The following is an 18,793-nucleotide window of genomic DNA, read 5'->3' as shown; positions in this document are numbered from 1 at the left end:
CATTCCAAAGACAGGGTTTGGATTGCGATAATAGGAAATGGCTGAAGCAAATTAGCAGAAGACCGTATCATGACTTCTGCAGCATCATAATATCTGTTTGTATGTAGTAATTGATCTCCTTGTCAACCCATTGTTTATCATCAATACTGAGAACAGAGCAACAGAACAGACCAGAGAGATATCCAAAAGTGCCTGGATTCTGCAAACCTACACGTGTTTGGTCTTGAAGGGGGTGAGTCACCTGTGCCTTATGAGGGTATGAGGGTGTGAGCTCTGCTTCTCTCATCTGGATACCATTAAAAATGGAATTCTTTGCTTTCTTTAAAATAAACAGGAACTGAAATATTGGAACAGATTTAAAAACTAAACATCGTTCTGTGAAACGCAACACCACCCTTTCATGAGACAATGTGGTATTCACATCAGTTTCTGAAAAATAATTATCAGAGACAAATTTTCATTATTGTGCTATATTGAAACCATACCCTGGGCGATTTGGTATCATATCCACTACAATCATTTTTAATGTGTCACTTGACTGTTAGCATACTTGAATGGACTGTATAATCTCATCAGGGGTCACAGAGAGCCAGTGAGTCAAGTCACGCTATGTACCGCTTTCATGATTCAAGGCAGGATTTCTAGGAAGTAGTGGTATTGCAGATTTGCAGATGTTTAATTTGCAAGGAAGATAAACTATTAATTCTACTTGGAAAAGGAAACAAAGCTTGATAATGTGTGAGGCTTAAGCTTGTCTATGGCAAGCTACAACTCCACAGTGAAATGTTACATTTATATTTAAATATTTGCTGTGTATTAATTCTGGTGCAGTATTTTGGTCAGTGCGATCATTATTCCTGAAAGAAATGGTTGTCTGCCATGGTGATTAGCCAAACACAGGAGGACATTTGTAGTACAGTTTCAAATGGTATTTTATTCTGAACATAGTGATAAGAGTCCTAAAAACAGAAGAGTAAATTTCCTTTTCTCATTCACTATTTCCAATTTGCAATTTTAAAGTGATGACAAATCCAACACAAGTAGCGAAAACACTCAAATCCTAAAATGTGATGCAGATATGCCGAGTACCACTTTTAGCAGTTAAACAAATGGAAGCAGTTAACCAAATGGCATTGTAGGTAATGTTGGAAATTGTTAACCAAATTAAAGACAGACCAACACATCAATGAAAAAGTTTAAATTTAAACAGCCAACTCAGTATTTTATTAAAAAAATAAATAAATCATGGATGCCATTGATTACATTACATATTTATGGATGATTAGTCAGTCAAGAGTGGATTTTTCCGAGAGAGAGAGAGGCTATAACAGTTAACAATAAGCATGAGAGAGGGCATACCAGAGGTTACTGGCTACACCTCCCTCTGATGGCATGTTTTATCGAGTCTTACCTGGCACGAAAAATCTTGCTACATAGTATAAATCTGCTTCTTCTTTATTCCTGGCACACAAAGCTGAAAATCAAGACATTTTCAATAAAACAAAGTTGAACAACCTTTTGCCTTAACTTATCTGATTACTCATGTTTTTATTATTAGAAAATCCAAATCCTATCATACACTCCCACACATGCTTTTCAACAAATCTACATTAAAGACCAACAGATGCAATACAACAAACATACAACAGACTGAAATGATGGCATTCAGTGATCCACATAAACCACAACACATATTTATATTAGATATTTGTTATTTTAGGTTAGATACATATTTACATTAGATACATGGTATAACATTCATACACCAACAGGTTTTTCTACAGTTAGCATGATTGCAATGAGTCTAAAATACACTGATGCATCAAAGTTTCATATTAAAAAAAAAAAAAAAAAAAAAAAAAATTTTTTATAAAATCTAAACCTTCAGGTGAAAAGTGAATGTTGGCGAAACTGTTTCAAAACCTTTTTCGATACAATTTTTTTTTGAAATGTTGAAAAAAAGAAAACACTTTTTTTGTACAATAGTAAATATCAGGAACTTTAGTTCAGTAAAACATTTTAAAGCAGCAGTACAGTAAACATGACCATAAATATAATTGGCTGTACAAACAGTATAGAACAAGAATGTTGTGGTGGGGTGTAGTGCAATTTAATAATGTACTAAAGAAACCTTAAAAGATAATATCCAGGAAAAGTAATATCCAGTATTGTTTAAATATGCAGTCCAGGACCATGTGTTCAGCTTCTCAGAGTGCTGATACATGTCACCTACTATAAACCCCGGGGGGAAAAAAAGAAAAAAAGGAAGGAGGGGGGGAGAAAAAAAAAAGAGAAAAAGAAGACATAAAAATTAATGTCTGGAACATCTCTCATAACATTCTTCTTTCAAGATCAGATGTGACTATAGTAGTCAGTCCCACCTGCAATGCCTTGGGAGAACATCATTGCATACAGGTCCCAAAAACAGTTAGTTGGATTCTATTTGCCTAAAACATACTCAGTTGCATTAACTATACTGTGCCAAAAGTTTTTCTTCAAGGTTTAAACAATGCTAAAACAAACTTAAACAGCAAAATTTGAGGGAAAAAAGTTAGTCATAACCAATCTCTTTACAAATGAATGTCCAGGAGTCACAGAACATTGTGCCATTACACTTCTTGAGAAAATATCTATACTAGCCTGGGTAAATGCACATGGTTATAATAGTGTTTTAGCTTTCTATTCAGTCACAGCAAAGCACTTCAAACAACTACATTATGAGGTAAACAAAATAGGATGAAGAAACAATAAAATTATGCACGCAATTTGATTTCATTTTTCCACTAAATGAGATATACACCCGAAACAATTCCCTCATAACGTCAACCTGATTCCACTCCTCTGACCCGAGACCATTTGGGACGTAACTCTGCAACACAGAAGGATTCAGAGTTCTCATGCTTTTGAGGCTGGAAATCTCAGTGTGTGTAACCTCTCCTATGGTCTGTGCTGAATGGAAGATGGGTGTTTAATTTTGCAGCTTTGATGAGTAGGATTGAGAAGTTCATGCCCTGGACTGAGGGACTAGGAAGAAAAGCAGGCGGTTTGCAAAATATGCATCTCCTTACCACTGTGTAAACACAAAAAACAACCTAGTCACACAAGCAATTCAGAGAACAGATGATTTACAGTGACAGGCTAAACAATCAAAAATTATAATGTTTTGTACTTAGAGAGTGCATAAAAAAGGATGCATCTAAATGTGTGTGTATGTATAAATCTTTAGTTTTAATGCAGCATATGATGGTTTTATACAAATAAAATTGTTGGAAAATTGTTGTGGTATCAATACATGGCATTATAAGAAAATACCCAAGTTCATAGTGGTTTACATCACAACACCAGTAAAAACACAATACTAAGGTTGTGACTTTAAAACACGCACACTACAAGAGCTTGATGAAAGATCTTTTTCTTTAAAGCTTAATAAAAGTGCATTTTAAGGTTACACAACAGAGCTGTCACAGCTTTTATTAACATTTTGTGTGTTTCTGGGGAGAACTCAGGCAACACCAACTTGCCTGCCCCTTGTCCTGTATTCTACAGAACACGGCATTACATGCTTGGAACATAATGAGAAAAATAAATAAATAAAATTTTTTTTTTCGTTTAACGTATAAAATGCTCTGTATTTAGAAAAAGAACAATTTTGTGACAATAGAGCTTAAATTAAATTTTGCTTTCAATAACTTGAGTATGAGTGTGCACCATCCACACCTACTGTGACTCAGTGTACAGTGTATTTAAGGAAGGAGTTGTGCAGTATCTCTTACCTGACTCAGGTGGGTTTGGCAGCCAGCTGCAAAGCTTCACCCAAGTGCAGTGACTCCACATAACTCAGTGCACTTTGCATTGAAGTTAAACAGTAGCCCTCCTCTCCAATCAGATACCTGAGGAAAGAATTTACAAACCCTTTCAAACTGATCCAACATCTCATGGGTTGGGGGTGGGGGGAACGGGACAATACCAGTACAACAATAACATACATGGCACACAATCTTTTAGGGCAGTTGGTTGAGTAATGATATCAGATATGATAAAATGGAGGCATTTTAAATAAGTCTAGCTAGGCAAAATGTGAAGACCAGGAACAAATGTCAAACTTGCAATTTAAATTGACAAAATGTGTACTAATAATTAAAGTCTGAATATTTAAGGAGTCACATGTGGTCTTCTCTAGCATACAGCACACCAAGTTTCAACTGCTCTGTCCTCAGATATTCCTAAACCACCAAGTTACACAAACATTGTGAGGAATTTTATTTGTATTTTATAGAAAGGGAAAAAGGCAAACCAGAGTGTGACGGAAATTCCCTCATCAGTGCCAATCTAACCAGGCTGTAAAAAGGGGTGGCTATTACGCAGATAAACAGAGCTGTGGTCACGGAAGGCACGCAATAGCACCCTAGCACCCAAGAGCAGGGGCAAGATGAAATCCAAGAGAACAAGGAAACAGGAGCTAACGCTGTGGGATTGAATACTATTGCAATTTGCAAATCAACAGCATTAAGAGTGGAATTCATATACTAATTCCAATGATTGAAAGAGTGTATAATTGCCTTTGTCCACCAATTTGCTATTGTTAAAACTGCTTTCATATTATCTAGTCATACTGCACATTTCAGACTATAGAAGAATGAATGGGTGCTGAGTTTCTGGGACTCACCCCTCATGGATGAACTCTTCCAGTGCAGCACATTCAGAGACTAGCTGAGGGAGTTCACTGCGCAAAGCCACATATGACAAAATAGGCAACAGATCATCTGCTCCACTGTAAGAGAGAATAAAATTAAAAAACAAAAATCAGATAAATCAGAATACAAGATGTACAGAAATACTTTATTCTTCCTCCTGTATAAGAACTATCGAAAGCCACTATCATGCTTGATATTTCAGATGGTGCATAATACAAATCCCTTAGAGTCACCACTCGCAAATAACCACAAGCATTCACATGCTCTAAGGGTCACAGAGTGCTTGCGTGAGAAAGTACCTGGGTGTCCCCTTTCTTGCTGGCCCAGAGGACACCGGATATCTTTCAGCTAAGCAAGAGAGTGGTGGACATAGCAACAAAGCTTCACATTGTGGACCCATGCCAAAATAGCTGTAGTTCCAGACTTATAGAAATATTTCTCAATTTCTAGTAACATCCACATTCAGTTTCAGGTTCATGTCTGAATGACTAAATGTGATAATTTGAAGTTTCTCTTGGATCAATCGGGAATAGCTGAACTTTGCAGTTTTTGGGTTTGCCAAATTATAAAAGGGTGTATTCATGTACCAAAAATCCTACTGATATTTAAGATGTGGGGAAAAAGAATGAAAATTTCACAGCTTAGTGAAAAGATCCCAAAGTAAGAGAGTAAAAAATGTGAAGGGGATATTATGCTGGTCAAACCTCACAATCACAATCCAAGACCAATTCAGACAATGCACCATGAGTTTCCCTCTTCCTTTTAATAACAACAGAAAGGAGACAATGCAGCAAAGAACAAGGGTATGTGGGAACAAATAATGTTCAAGAGGGAAAATTAAAGCTGTTTAAATGAATGTTAGTATGTGTAATAAAGAGACAAAAAGAAATGAGACAATGCAATAGAACAAGAACGGGTTGGAATACTTTAATTGTTCCTGTGCAGACATGCATGAGCAAATTCCATTACAGTCAGGCACACACTAAACCAAAATAAGGCCAACAAATTACTCTAATACCTGCTGCCACTTAAAAACCATATTCATCATCCAGCACCAAAATCGCCTTTGAAAATTTTTAATAAATTCAACCACATGCAGCTATGGGAATATGACCTTTTATGAGTTTTCAATGAACCATTGATTTAAAGCAGGACACAAAAACTCACTTCTTAAACAATGAATCCAAATCAGCCACTAAATTTTGGAAATCTGGAAAACTAGGGAAATTCCACAGTGGGTCAACAAAAAAAAAAAGTTCAGTTAGGGTTAGAAGATTGGGGGTGGGAGGAGGAGAGCCCTTGAGGCATTGACCACTCTATTGTCCGGTCTGTACTGGAAATAAAAGCATACACTCCCAATCCATATTCATTTAGAATTTGACTCAGTTTATACATGTTAGACACACGAATGTTTTAAATAATATAGGAAATAGGTACATTCATGGTCTACTAGGAACATCTGTACACCTGCTCATTTAAGCCAATCATGTTACAGCAGTGCAAAATATCATGCACTTACAGAACAAGAGCTTTCGTTAATGTTCATCCAAAATGGGGAGAAAAATGGGCTGGTACAAGTATTTCAGAAACTCCTGAGATATTCATAAACAACAGTTACTCAAGCTCATACAGAATGGTTAAACAAGCAGAGATGATGCCACCTTTAATACTCTTTCAAAAACTGATTAAATAACCTCCAACCTTAGGCAAACTATTTCAGTTATACTTGAATTCTCCATTTTCCCTGACAGGTAATTGACTAATGTTCTGGCCCTTCTTCCGAGAGCGCTTTGTCACTTTCCGTGACACCATGTGGAAGCTGGAGCACGGTCCAGACAGCACGACCCACATACAGTAGCACGCTCACCATTTCAGAGCATCCCGCTGAGGGCCTAGGGCTGAGACAGCCCTCCTGCTATGCTTAACCTCTGTGTGGTCTGATGAATTCTGACAGACTGCCAAAAGGATATGCAGGAGGTCGCATACTCAATTATAAATCTTCTACACTAACTTCCTCACATCCATTTCCAACTTTTGTTTTAAAGTAAGCTGAGCACCTACTAGTAAACAAGCCAAACTTGTCCTACTTACATGGCTGCTGTTTTGGGTGATGGATCATTGTCTTGAAGAAGACGGTAATGCTCAGCGCATGCACAGATGAGTCTTAATGTTCTCACTGAAATGGAAAAAACAACAACAAATCAGTTTAAAAAAAAATTCAAATCCATTGCTTGAAGTGGGACACAAAATAAGAATCATTAGATCAGTTAATTACTTATTTACTACTATTCATTTTATCACTGTCAGGGATCTCACCTATGCATTCTAGCTTCTTTTGAGGACAACAGCCTTTACACAGCAGTTTTATTTCCTGCACTGCAGACTCATATGGGTAGGAACCCTGCAAAACAGCAGTGTCTTTGGGGAATAGTTTATCTGCTACACCAACATCAGCAGGTGAGGCATTCTGGTACAGGAGAACACTGCTCTCAAAAGCCAGCTCTCGATCTCGGTACACCTTCCTAAAGTATTCATAAACAGAACCTAAATACAGTGCTGTACAAGTACAGAAAAACTGAAAAATAAATTATTTGTGTGAGCCTTTAGAAGGACAACTTGAACTAGTTTACAGAAAAAAATGTTATTCATACAACAGAATATATGATTTTTATATTGCCAAAACCTGGTATGTTTATACTGACATGTTCTAAATAGTGTTTTGCATTTAAAAGGCTACAAATGACCTTTATTGCAACAGGCCATATCAGTTTTTCAACCCTTGTCCCGGTGTACCCCATCCTGCAGTAACCAGAACTAGTATTTTGCTCTGAAAACTTTAACTGAGGAAGGGCTGGTATTTAACTGATTATCTGAAACAGGAATGTTAAAAATGGGAAAACACTTATGTGAGGAACCTGAGATGCTTCAAGAAGAGACCTATGGTTGGTGGCTCAAGTGGTTAAGGCTCTGGGTTGTTGATTGGAGGATTGGGTTTCAAAAGCTGACCCTTGTGCAGGGCCCTTATCCATACCTGCTCCAGGGACACCATCATAACTGCCCCTGCTCTCTTATCCCAACCTCCTCAGTTGGGATACGTGAAGAAAAAAAATTCCACTGTGCTGTAATGTATATGTGGCGATAATAAAGGCTTCCATGCCCCAATTCACTCAAATGAAATTCGGAGCGACTTCATTTGCTTTTAACTTAAGAGCACCATCTATTGTTTAGACTGAGAAAACACACAAATCAAAACTGGTAAATGTTCAAAAGCTGCTTGCAAAAATAATGTAGCCCTTTTAAACCATTATCTGAAAGTTTTGCTTTCTTTTCCAACTCCTGTATACTTTATTGAAATTGTGCTCTTGGCATAGATGGTATTTATTTCTTCAGCAGACCAGTGTGCTGCTCCTTATTGCAAATGCATTATAATTTCAAAAGAAACATTTCAAGACCAGGCAAGTTCCCTTAAAAGAACCTAAATGAACCTACTAGATGGAACTTATTCTACTTGACTCCTGGAGTGCACCCAATTCCCCCATTTTAGTGTTTTCTCTGCTATAACTCGCTGGAGCAAGTGACTTGCCAATTTTCTTGTTTGCGAAATGCTGTCTAAACCCATGCATACTCTGTGCGTTAGGCAACAGCTGTAATTGCTTTATAATTATGTTGCATTTATTTAAACCTTGCATACTGTATTTAGTTATTTAAGTTTATTTAGGGTAATGTCCATGGACTAATCTACCAAAAAAAAAAAAAATTATTAGTGCAACATTTGATAATGATCAATAATTAAAATCAATCTGTAGTACCACTCTAAATCTAACTAATGGATATTTACTCTCTTCAAGATCATATGCTACAAAAACGAAATACCTAAAGAGTGCCAGTAGAGGGCCCCATATTGGGGTGAAGAAGACCTCCTCTATGCATGCTACACACTGGTCTTTGGCGCTTGCTGTGTTGAGACATTCAAATGAAAGCAGACACAGGGAGAGCAGACGATCTAAAGCAGAGAAAGACTAAAGCATTAATTAAGTAATTCATCACAGAATCATTTCAGCAGCTGTAGAGGGTCATGTTTTTGTCCTGATTTAAACGTATGCATACTTGCTCACCAATTGCGTTGTGAATGTCTTTGACTGTAGCTTTCAGGTGTTCTTTTAAAGCACGCTCCTCCAGGTCCTGAATGTCAGTGGTCATGTCACTTTGGGTCAATTCAAAGGTCATATCAGAAACTGTGTCATCTGCACAAGCTGAAGCCCAGTCCAGCTGGGTCATATACTGCTCAAGATCCTCAAAGGAGTTCTCCCGGTCCGGAGGGACTGGGGTCGGTATCTCTTCTGAATCCATTTTGAATGCTGTATTGTTAGCATTGAGGTCGGGGAGTGGTGAGAGCGAGATGGAGGCGTCGGACAGGCTGTGAATTAAGCTAGGCTTGAGCTGACTTGGAGGACTACGAGGGAGCAACAAGCTCTGTGCACTGTGTGAAGGCTTTAAAGACACAGAGTGGCCAGGTTTTGGGCTTGAAGGAACAGTCTGGCTTATTATGGGATATAGCCTGTTATACACTTGATACTGAAGCTTCTTCAATAGCTTCACAACAGGATGATCTGGGCAGCTTGGAAATGAGAAAGATTGATCAATTTTGGCCAAGATAAATACATGGCATTAAAAATATTCTAAACATTCAATATAATAGATAATAAAGCTAAACTACTTTTTTTTTAATTTAAAAAACATATTTTTGAACTAAACATAATTAGCATATCTGAGCTTTTCATACCCAAGAAGATAGGTCACCAAGCCTGAAACCAAAGTTGCATCATTTGGATTCCTCTTCAGGCTAGCTTTCCATACTTTAGGCCAATCCTGAAGAACCAAACATCATTTAATAAATGGTCTGTATCAAAGAGAGATTAATTGCCTTATTCAAACAACATACAGTTATTCTTATTTGGAGAATTCTACATTAATTACCACATACACTCACATGATCTTGTTCATATTCCAATATATTTGCATACAGAACACGCTGCTCCTGCTCCTCGGGTGTCAACATCACGGAAGATGAAAACTTCCTGTAATGAAAATCATACACATCACAAAGTTATTATAGCAAATAGTAAAGGAAAAAAAAATTGCAAAAAAAGAGAACCACTATTTTTGATAATCAAGTAAAAAGGGTGATTTAAAAAGAAAAGCAACCAGGTGATTTTTTTTTTTTTGGTCAGGTCCTTTATTCAAAGTTTGCACGATAAACAAAAATATGGCATGTTCCCAATAACTTTTAGTACAAATCATATAAAGGTGAGCTTACAGTGTTTAACATTTCTGCTTATTATTTAAAATTAATGCCAATGTTACTGCCAGCACCGAGAGGCATAATGTTTAACGGACTAACAGTTTATCAAATACGTGATATTGCTGGAAAAATAGTGGATTTACGATATTCTACCTTAATTTTCTAATCAAATCAAAGCCAAACATATGCATTTATGTGGATAATTTAGCTGAAGACAGCTCATAGAATCACAGAGTTCAGACTTTTATAATCCCCACTGGTTTTATTAATAAAGCAAATGAATGTTTTAAGTTGAAGCCCATGCCACCAGTCAAAAGTGGTAACATGAAGCATAACTATGAAACAAAACCACTGTCTTTACTATAAGCATGAACTAATCGCTACCCATAATTCAGTAATATAGAAACTAATATTACTGAATTATGGGTAGCGATTAGTTCATGCTTATAGTAGACAGTGGTTTTGTTTCATAGTTATGCTTCATGTTACCACTTTTGACTGGTGGCATGGGCTTCAACTTAAAACATACTTCATCCAAACCTTTTATTAGCAGGTGATTTTATAAGGTGTTTCCAAGGTGAAAAGAGTTACCTGTTAGCTTGCTCCTGTAGCCTGAGTCGTCTCTCTTCCATCTTCCTTTGGAGCTATAGCTATTCAGGAAAACTACGGTTAATGTGAAAAATTCAGACAAACGTTATATTTATGGTGTCCTATAGTGTTTCATAGTACACAAATCTGTTGTTAAGGCTTCTGAAACAAATAAAGACAAGTGCTTTTCAGACTTAATTTCTTCCTTTTGATTATTTTGTGTCTGTATAGTCCCATATTTGTATAGTGCAATTTATCTGCACCAATTCAAATAACTTAAATTTTACTTCAGAACAAAAGTGTTGTTTGTAACCCTACTGATGATGTATGATTCCAACAATTCAAATGTTTATTGCTTTTTGTTCTGTGAATTCACACATCTTTGCATATCAAATAAAGAAACAGTTACATGCTACACAAATCACATGTAAATAATATGGTTAAATTATTCTTTTGGAAGTGCTGTAATTGTCAGAATACCTGAATGAATTGCAGGAGAGAACGTATGTAGAGTCTAACGTACAGGCAAACAAGGATCATTAATAATTTATCATAATAGTTTCATATTGCCGTGCACCCCCAGGACACAACAAAAAACAAAAAAGATTAAACAAGCACACTCTCAGAAATGTATGAAATTATTCATTGTAATGTTGAACTTAAATTCTCTCTCATAAAATGGCTAAATACTTATATTTGCATCTGTCTGCAGTCTGACATGTACATACAAAAGGATACAGCATCTTGCCTGGCTCTGGCTATAATCAGGTTCTCCATCATTTGTCTCTGAAGCGAGAGAGTCTGTTTTGTGAGGAAAAAACTACCATTAGAAACAGATCATTTCAGCAGTTCACAAAGATCATGTAATGTGTTTTATTTTTCTTAAGGCTAGACAGTTTCAGCAAAAATGAAACAAAAAACACCAGAGTGTAAAAATCTCAGACCAGGGGATTGCAGACTGGGATTCAGATGTGAACCCAACAGAGCAAATTGAACCTTCACAACATACTCTAGCAGAAACAATCAATGTACGGGATGAAAAAAAAACCCCATCAGACTTCAGAGACTTATTTTGTGAACATAACAAGTGCAATTTATTTTTCAGATTCTCTTTTAAGGCATCACGATATTTTAAAAACAAAAAAACAAAAAGGAAAGACTTTCACTGATTATTTCCCAAGGATTATTTATTCTCTGCTTAAAATAAATCTATAGAGGTTTTATCTGTTCAGAGTCGGTGCACTAGTCATAAGCAATAGGTTTAAAAAAACAAAAACTATGAACCATCAAAAAAAGAGACACTATATTATTAAATGATTTATCACTTAGGGTTAGACACCATGTTGCCAAACTGTCATGTTTCTGCTTATGCAGACTTTCTTAAGCAATTTGTTTTATTTATTTATTTTTTGTTGAATACCAAACATACTAGATTAGTAATGTTGACAAAATAAATCAATGTTTGATTTAGTGACTTCTGGACTAAGCTCAGAATAGCTTCAGCCTTGTGCTTGTTTATGGAGGCCCATCTCTGTAACTATTTAAAACATTACTAAACCTTTGTAATTATTTATTATTCACAATGATAAATAGGCACAAATGTCTATATTCTTTATACAAATGAACTGTAACGCTTTACTGTTTATAAGCAGCTAAGCTACCTTACATTAGCCGTGCTATGGAAAACAGGTCGAACTAACTTAGCTAAAATAGCCCACTTAGGCTAATTAACAGAAATAAACCGGAGATTAAACTGAAAATAATGAAATATTACCTTCATAAATATTTTGAATTTTTTCCAGTATGTTGGGAGACCCAAGGGAGTTTGTCCGCCTCGTCGATACATTTTCTGATTCTTTGGTTCCAAACTTAAGTTGCAATAAAGCTTAACTACATTAATATCAAGTAAAACTCAAGACTAACTGAACACCAGCCTGAACGGAATGACACACTTGCCCACCACTAATTTGTTGATCTGCCCACTGAGTGAATCAACGGCTGAATCGATTCTAAAGCTAAGGCGTCACCTGAGAGGTGACTCGCGCGCTCATTACCATAAAAAACAATCAGGCCCGTGACCTCGCGTTGACATGGTTACAAAAGCACAAGGCTAGCACACTGCTAGTAGATAGTATGCTAAACAGGACCCCTGATGTTACTTATTTGTTGCGTCTCTACTCCTTTACTCTTGGTCGATCGGGTTGAGAATTACATTAGGATCGAATATCTCCCCGTCCTAGTTAATTAACCCCCTAAGTGAAGCCTGATTGTTGTGAAATTTCATTAGACTAGATCAGATCAGATCAGACGACATAATTAAAAAAAAAACTCTAACTTTTATATAAGAAGAATAATATTTTCTTCAGACGTGTCGAAAAAGAGACACGTTACACTCGCACCGCAAATGAATCGATTCCGACAGAACGCTTTGAAAAAATGTTTCCTAGCCGTTGTTTTTTTAAAATCGTGAATTTACCACCGAACCAATCACGACACAGAGCTCATCTGCAAGAGCCATTCAGAACACAGAACACAACTCCACGGACCAATCACAACACTGTGATCAGCTACAACAATATCCTCCCATTTACACCCAAAAAATTGAAAAGTGAAAGTTTTTGCTAAGTTTTGGGTCAGTAGGAACATTTAAATTCTTGTTGAATTCTTGCTGTTAATAGAAATAATATCGTAACATGCTCAGCCTCTTTATTCGACATTATTCATGCCCTATAATAAACCTAAGCACTATGATTCATAAATAAACAAGAAAAGGGTGTCAGAAAAGTTTTATATTATACTACATGCTAGTCTTGAACTGACAAGACACAACAAACACTGTCAGCTGATTTGGAGGTAATGGGGTCAGGGACGCAAACAAACCGCAGACACATCACCGTTTTAAAGTAAATAATACCTTTATGTAAACACATACGATTGCAGAGGGATTGTTCTCTTTAATGTGGACCTTTATGGTGTGTATCACTTAAGACCAACTTTGCAAATAGCTTGTTTTTGCTTCCCCTGGCTATAATATCCGTTATAATGTGTGTACCCAGGTTAACATACACTAGCTTAAAATAATGAAGTAAATGTAATTTGTCATAGACTTCAGTTAATGGATCTTCACAGCACCCCTGTGAGGGTGAAGGGCCTTGTTCAAAGTCCATTATTCAAATGTGTACAATAATATTGGTGTTTATTGCAGCAGTTTATTTTATGCTTGAACATATTAGGACCAAATTTTACAAGTGACCAGCCAAACAGGCTAATAACTACACTATATGGACAAAGGTTTGTGAACACCATTCCACCCTTGTTTTGTTTTTCCCAGTACTGTTACCCAAAAAATAGTAAACACTCAATTGTCTAAAATGTATTTGTATGCTGTAGCCTTAAATTTCCCTTCACTGGAACTAAGGTTATGCCCCAAACCTGCTTCATTATGACCCCTGTGCATCCCTGCCCATGTGTGTTCCATGAAGACATGGTTTGCAATGGCTGATGTGTAAGAAGACAAATTTCCTTCTCAAAAGAACATCAGTGCCTGACTTAAATATTGTTATTGAAGCCAAAAGAGCAAATTAATACAGCCCAAACTCCAAAATCTAGTGAAAGGCTAACCCAGAAGAATGGAGGCTGTTATAACAGCATAGGGGGACCCATATTAATGACCATAATATTGGTGTCCAACTACTTCTGAGCATATACTGTATATCATTTACATTTACAGCATTTGGCAGACGCCCTTATCCAGAGCGAGTAATATCATATTACTATATAGGTGGAGGATCTGCTATTATACTGATCCTACCCCATCTACTGGAGTGAAAAAACCTATAGAACGCTACTGTACATGGAATTGAAAAATAAAAAACTTTCCATCATTTGGAATGAGCCATGATCCATGATCATTCCAAAACTAGCTCAAACCACCTTTCTACATTGAGAGCTAAGTTATATTTAATATAAGAGTTTTTAAAAAAAAAAAAAAATCAGGGATGAGTGGGGAATTTTGACATAAAAGGACATCATGTTTGGATTTGTGTACAAAGGACTTATGGTATAAGTCAGTTATACCAAGCAGCTATACTCTAAAAGTGGGTATGAAATTGAGGGTGAGGACATGAATGAATGTGAAAAGTGTTAAATTAATCAGACACCTCTAAGAGAGAACCAAAAGGAGAGAGAACTGGAAAGAGAAAGAGAACTGCTTGAGAAGACATATTTACCAGAGATGTTTTCTGTGTGGCTTGACCGGGGGCAAGTCTTGCCAGACGTGCCTCATAAGTAGCTTTTAGTTTCTGGTTCAGACATGAAGCCTCCTCAATAGGTGTTAATTCTCTGTAACACAAAATTTGGGTTGTGAGACAATTATATTATCTTTCTTATTTGTTCCTCATCTAATGTGAGAGAGAGAGTAACATGCCTTCTCTTGTGAATCAGCATTCTTCTTTCAATTTTTATAATAGTGGGTATGAACTTCTTAATCATTCTTTTTAGCTTTAACAACCAATTTATCATGGTCAGGGTCACAGTGGATCCCATGCCTAACCCAGGAAAACATTCCATGATGTGCTACATACAGTAAACTGAATGGGAAGCCAGCCTTTGGAGAACCAAAGAACCCAGAGGAAACCCAGACAGGAGGAGAACATGTGAAACTGAGAATTAACATTCATATTTAATATCAAATAACACTTAAAACAACAACAACAACAACAACAACAACAACAACAAAAACACAATGACACAATGATAATTTCTTAAGTTTTGGGAATTGCTGATGCCATGTGGATAAAAGTAAGGGCTGATCTTGATGACATTTGGAATGATATCAAACAGCACTTTCTTCACAGACATGCTGCATGGATCCATCCTCTATCAAAAATCCAATAAACACGACAAATCAATTTCTCAGGTCAATAGACAGAGCAAATATCCCAGGGACAGATCTGTGCAGTGTTCTAGACCATAAAATAAAAATAGCTAAACAGACTGAAAGGTCTCATGATGATAGCAGAACGTGTCCATATCATAGCTCTTTGAGATATGAATTTTTCTTTTCTTCATTGAAGGTCCTTGGATATACGTCTACACACAGCACACACCTAAACATGTAGATTGCACCACAGATAGGATTTTGAATTGTTCTCAGAAAGATTATAAAGGGATCAAAATAAAGAAACCATTTAAAATACACCAATTACTGAGCCAAATGTTGCCACTTTCTGAAATTAGAGCTTTTTTTTTTATTTCAATTCAATGTAAATAAAAAGTATATATAAAATAAATATATTTTAAAAAACATTTAGTAATAAATGTTAATCACTGAAATTGTGTTTTAAAGGCTTAAAAATTAAAGGCTTAAAAATTAAAGGCTTATTAACTTAGAAGGAAAATTATAACTACGCTAAAACATTAAAAACCTATTCCATGAAAATAAAGTAAAAGGTCTATTGAAAACAACAATAACAACAGTGACCTTCTAAGGGTGTGAGCTGAATCATGAGCAGTAACTGGCAACAGAACCCTGTGTAAGATTCTTTAGAGATATTTCACTGAGATTAGGAAACCTCTCAAGTGAGAACATTTGCTCTACATATTGTGCCCCTGCATTGACCCCTGAAAAAAAATGTAGTGTAATAAGTTGGGGGATCAATAATTCTTGAAAGTATCATTAGACAAAATTTGAGATCAATAAGTAATGGTCTTACTTAACTTAATAAGCTGTGACAAGAAGTTAAGTGAAGATGTTAGTGTATGTGAATACGTGTGAAATACACAAATGTTTTGGGTAACTTAATTTTCACTTCACGGTTATATTGTGTTGCACATCAATGTACGCTATGTGAAATTTTAAGGTACCCTAGAAAAGTAAGATAAAATGTTATAGTTGATGGTCAACAGGCCAATACAGGGACTCTGCACCCCAACGATTGTTTAGTGGAACAGTTATGAAGCAATAAGTGACTCACTTTTTATCTTGTGACTCCAGAACATGTAGCTTTTGGAACAGCTCGGGGGGCAGGAAAAAACAGTCCTCCCCCTTACCTTCTGAGAACACTCTGTGATGTCGAGAGTTCTCCTCAATCAGGTATAATTTACTCAGGTCCACCGCTGCTGTACTGAAAGTCCCTAAACAAGAAATACACTTGAATTTTCATGGTGTAGCATTTACACGTATCGGATTTGCAAAGAATCATGCTCACCTGAGGCTTGGGTAATGGTTTGAGGGATTATCTGTGCAAGTGAGGATTCCTGGACCGGGGTTGTAGAAGAATTGGGAGGAAAGTTTTCACTTCTCTTGCTTATAAAGGACTTTATTCTTTCTAGGCACTGTTCAGCCAACTTTACCATCTTCTCCACTTCCACTCTCTCCATCTCTCCAACAGCTGGCAAACAATTCAGAGAAAAATGTGCAACAAAACACTATAAACTGGTGGAATCTGACCGAAATACGACAAGACTTCAAAAAACAAATGAAATAAATATCTTAAACAGGATTAATGGATCACGGTCAATAGTAACATAATTGAATTAATAGTGTTGGGTAAAATTCCAACTGAAATCCCTCCAAACTCATATTAAGTGGTTAAGCCTTGTCCTTTCTGATATGTGAAATTACTAATAACCGCTTGTCTGGTTATTGGTTTGGTTGTATGAAAGCTGCAGGATATGAGGGGAAAAAAAGAAATCCTTCTCCACTAGTGGCTGTATTTGTATATTAGTAGAAAACTAAATAGAAGTTCCTCCTATAAAATAAATAAATAAATAAAATTCTATATCTCCATCATACCAACACATAATTGTTTCATTTGCATCTACGTACACCGTGCCCTTCCCTCTGAGCATTTTATTGCTTATATAAAAAATAAAGTACTGTGACTTTAAAACCACTAACTCCACCTTTACATGCTGCATCCTGAAGTAGGGTATGAGAGATGTAGCTGACACTCCTCAAGTATTCACAGTAAGCTTCCTAAAAGAAGAAGCAGAAGCAGAAGCAGAAGGAGAAGAAGGAGAAGAGGAAGAAGAGGAGGAGGAAGAAGAAGAAGAAGAAGAAGAAAAAGGAGAAATAAATAAATAATTAGTTTCCTCAAACACATGATTATGGCACTGTAAGGATGACAGAAACTAATTTAAATAGATTATTGGACAGATCTGTCTGGTCTAACATCCTTTACATGATTCTACTTAACAGCATGATTCACAGCAGCCACATCCTCACAAACTGCTTAGCTCGGCATTTTCAGTGCTATTTATTTTTAGTAAATACTCAAACAGTACAACGACATGCAGTCATTATTACAGGTCTAGAGCTATCAGACTTGGGTACTATTTAGTACGGTATGTTATTTTGATGTCTGTAATCTGACATTAGATACCTTATGTTTATTACCCGAATCCAGTTGAATAGCCACTTTTACTAGTCTCATAGCATTTTGAAGCGGTCTCTGACTAATGTCACTGGCAGCACTGGCCATTGTACATCATAATAATAATAATTTTAAACTAGTGATCTAAAAGCAAAAGGACAATATCCACAGCCAATGTACCAGTAAACAACCGTTGAACGAAGCAACTCTATCAACAAACGAAACCTGAAGTACGTCTTTTCAAAATAAAAGTCGTCTTTTGTCTTATAGATGGTAAGATAATAAAATAAAAAGATAATATTTAAATAACCGTTAAACACCTTATTAAAATTAAATTCTTCATCGTTCAGTTACTATTTTATGACTGAGCTGTGCAGTCGAATACATCTATATTATTAGAAAGTTTTACCCCTTAGATTAAGACATGTTTTTTTTACCCCTTAGATTAAGACATGGTTTTGTAAGAACATACACAGAACTTTGAAGTGGAGTTAATTGCTTTATTTTAATATACTTTTTAACAAGCCAAGCTAGCTGACCTGTTCCCACAATCCCTAACCTGGGCCCTTAAGGGCCACAATTACTTTGCTAGCTCATGTGAAGTTTGCTGTATGACTGCATAGTGGATCAATGTCATGAGTTCACATAGAAGATGTAGACTTCATCAGCAGAACTATCTCATAGGCTGTTGTGATTGGACACAATTCAGAAGATGTTAATAATATTTGTTTATATGTGTAAGCCTGAGAAACATTTATAAAATACTGTGACAAATGCTGCGTTTCATGTAGCAATTGACGATAATGAAACCTTGTTTACTTTGCTAGATAGAC

The 18,793-nt window shown here is 36.3% G+C and overlaps 1 protein-coding gene across 3 annotated transcripts; it reads right to left on the bottom strand.

The window, feature by feature from the left end:
- Positions 1–1,201: 1,201 nt before the first annotated feature.
- On the bottom strand, positions 1,202–18,185 carry vps9d1 (VPS9 domain containing 1). Of its 3 annotated transcripts, none has more exons than XM_027161911.2 (16): positions 17,970–18,185; positions 17,491–17,563; positions 16,794–16,976; positions 16,560–16,719; positions 14,814–14,925; positions 11,323–11,385; positions 10,588–10,640; positions 9,679–9,772; positions 9,478–9,563; positions 8,810–9,312; positions 8,568–8,697; positions 7,011–7,216; positions 6,786–6,870; positions 4,667–4,771; positions 3,774–3,890; positions 1,202–3,070 (listed from the first exon to the last, which is right to left on the bottom strand). In XM_027161911.2, exons 1-15 carry the CDS (start codon positions 18,066–18,068, stop codon positions 3,779–3,781), a joined length of 2,064 nt encoding a protein of 687 aa, XP_027017712.2. In that variant the 5' UTR covers positions 18,069–18,185; the 3' UTR covers positions 1,202–3,070; positions 3,774–3,778. The 3 variants fall into 3 exon arrangements, with proteins under 3 accessions (XP_027017712.2, XP_027017714.2, XP_027017716.2); XM_027161913.2 differs by having other exon boundaries at positions 9,685–9,772; XM_027161915.2 differs by having other exon boundaries at positions 17,984–18,058.
- Between the last annotated feature and the right edge of the window lie 608 nt (positions 18,186–18,793).

This window comes from Tachysurus fulvidraco, chromosome 13 (genome assembly GCF_022655615.1).
Source record: "Tachysurus fulvidraco isolate hzauxx_2018 chromosome 13, HZAU_PFXX_2.0, whole genome shotgun sequence".
NCBI lineage: Eukaryota > Metazoa > Chordata > Actinopteri > Siluriformes > Bagridae > Tachysurus > Tachysurus fulvidraco.
Note: the sequence above shows the minus strand (reverse complement) of the source record. Positions and strands in the feature narration are given on the sequence as shown.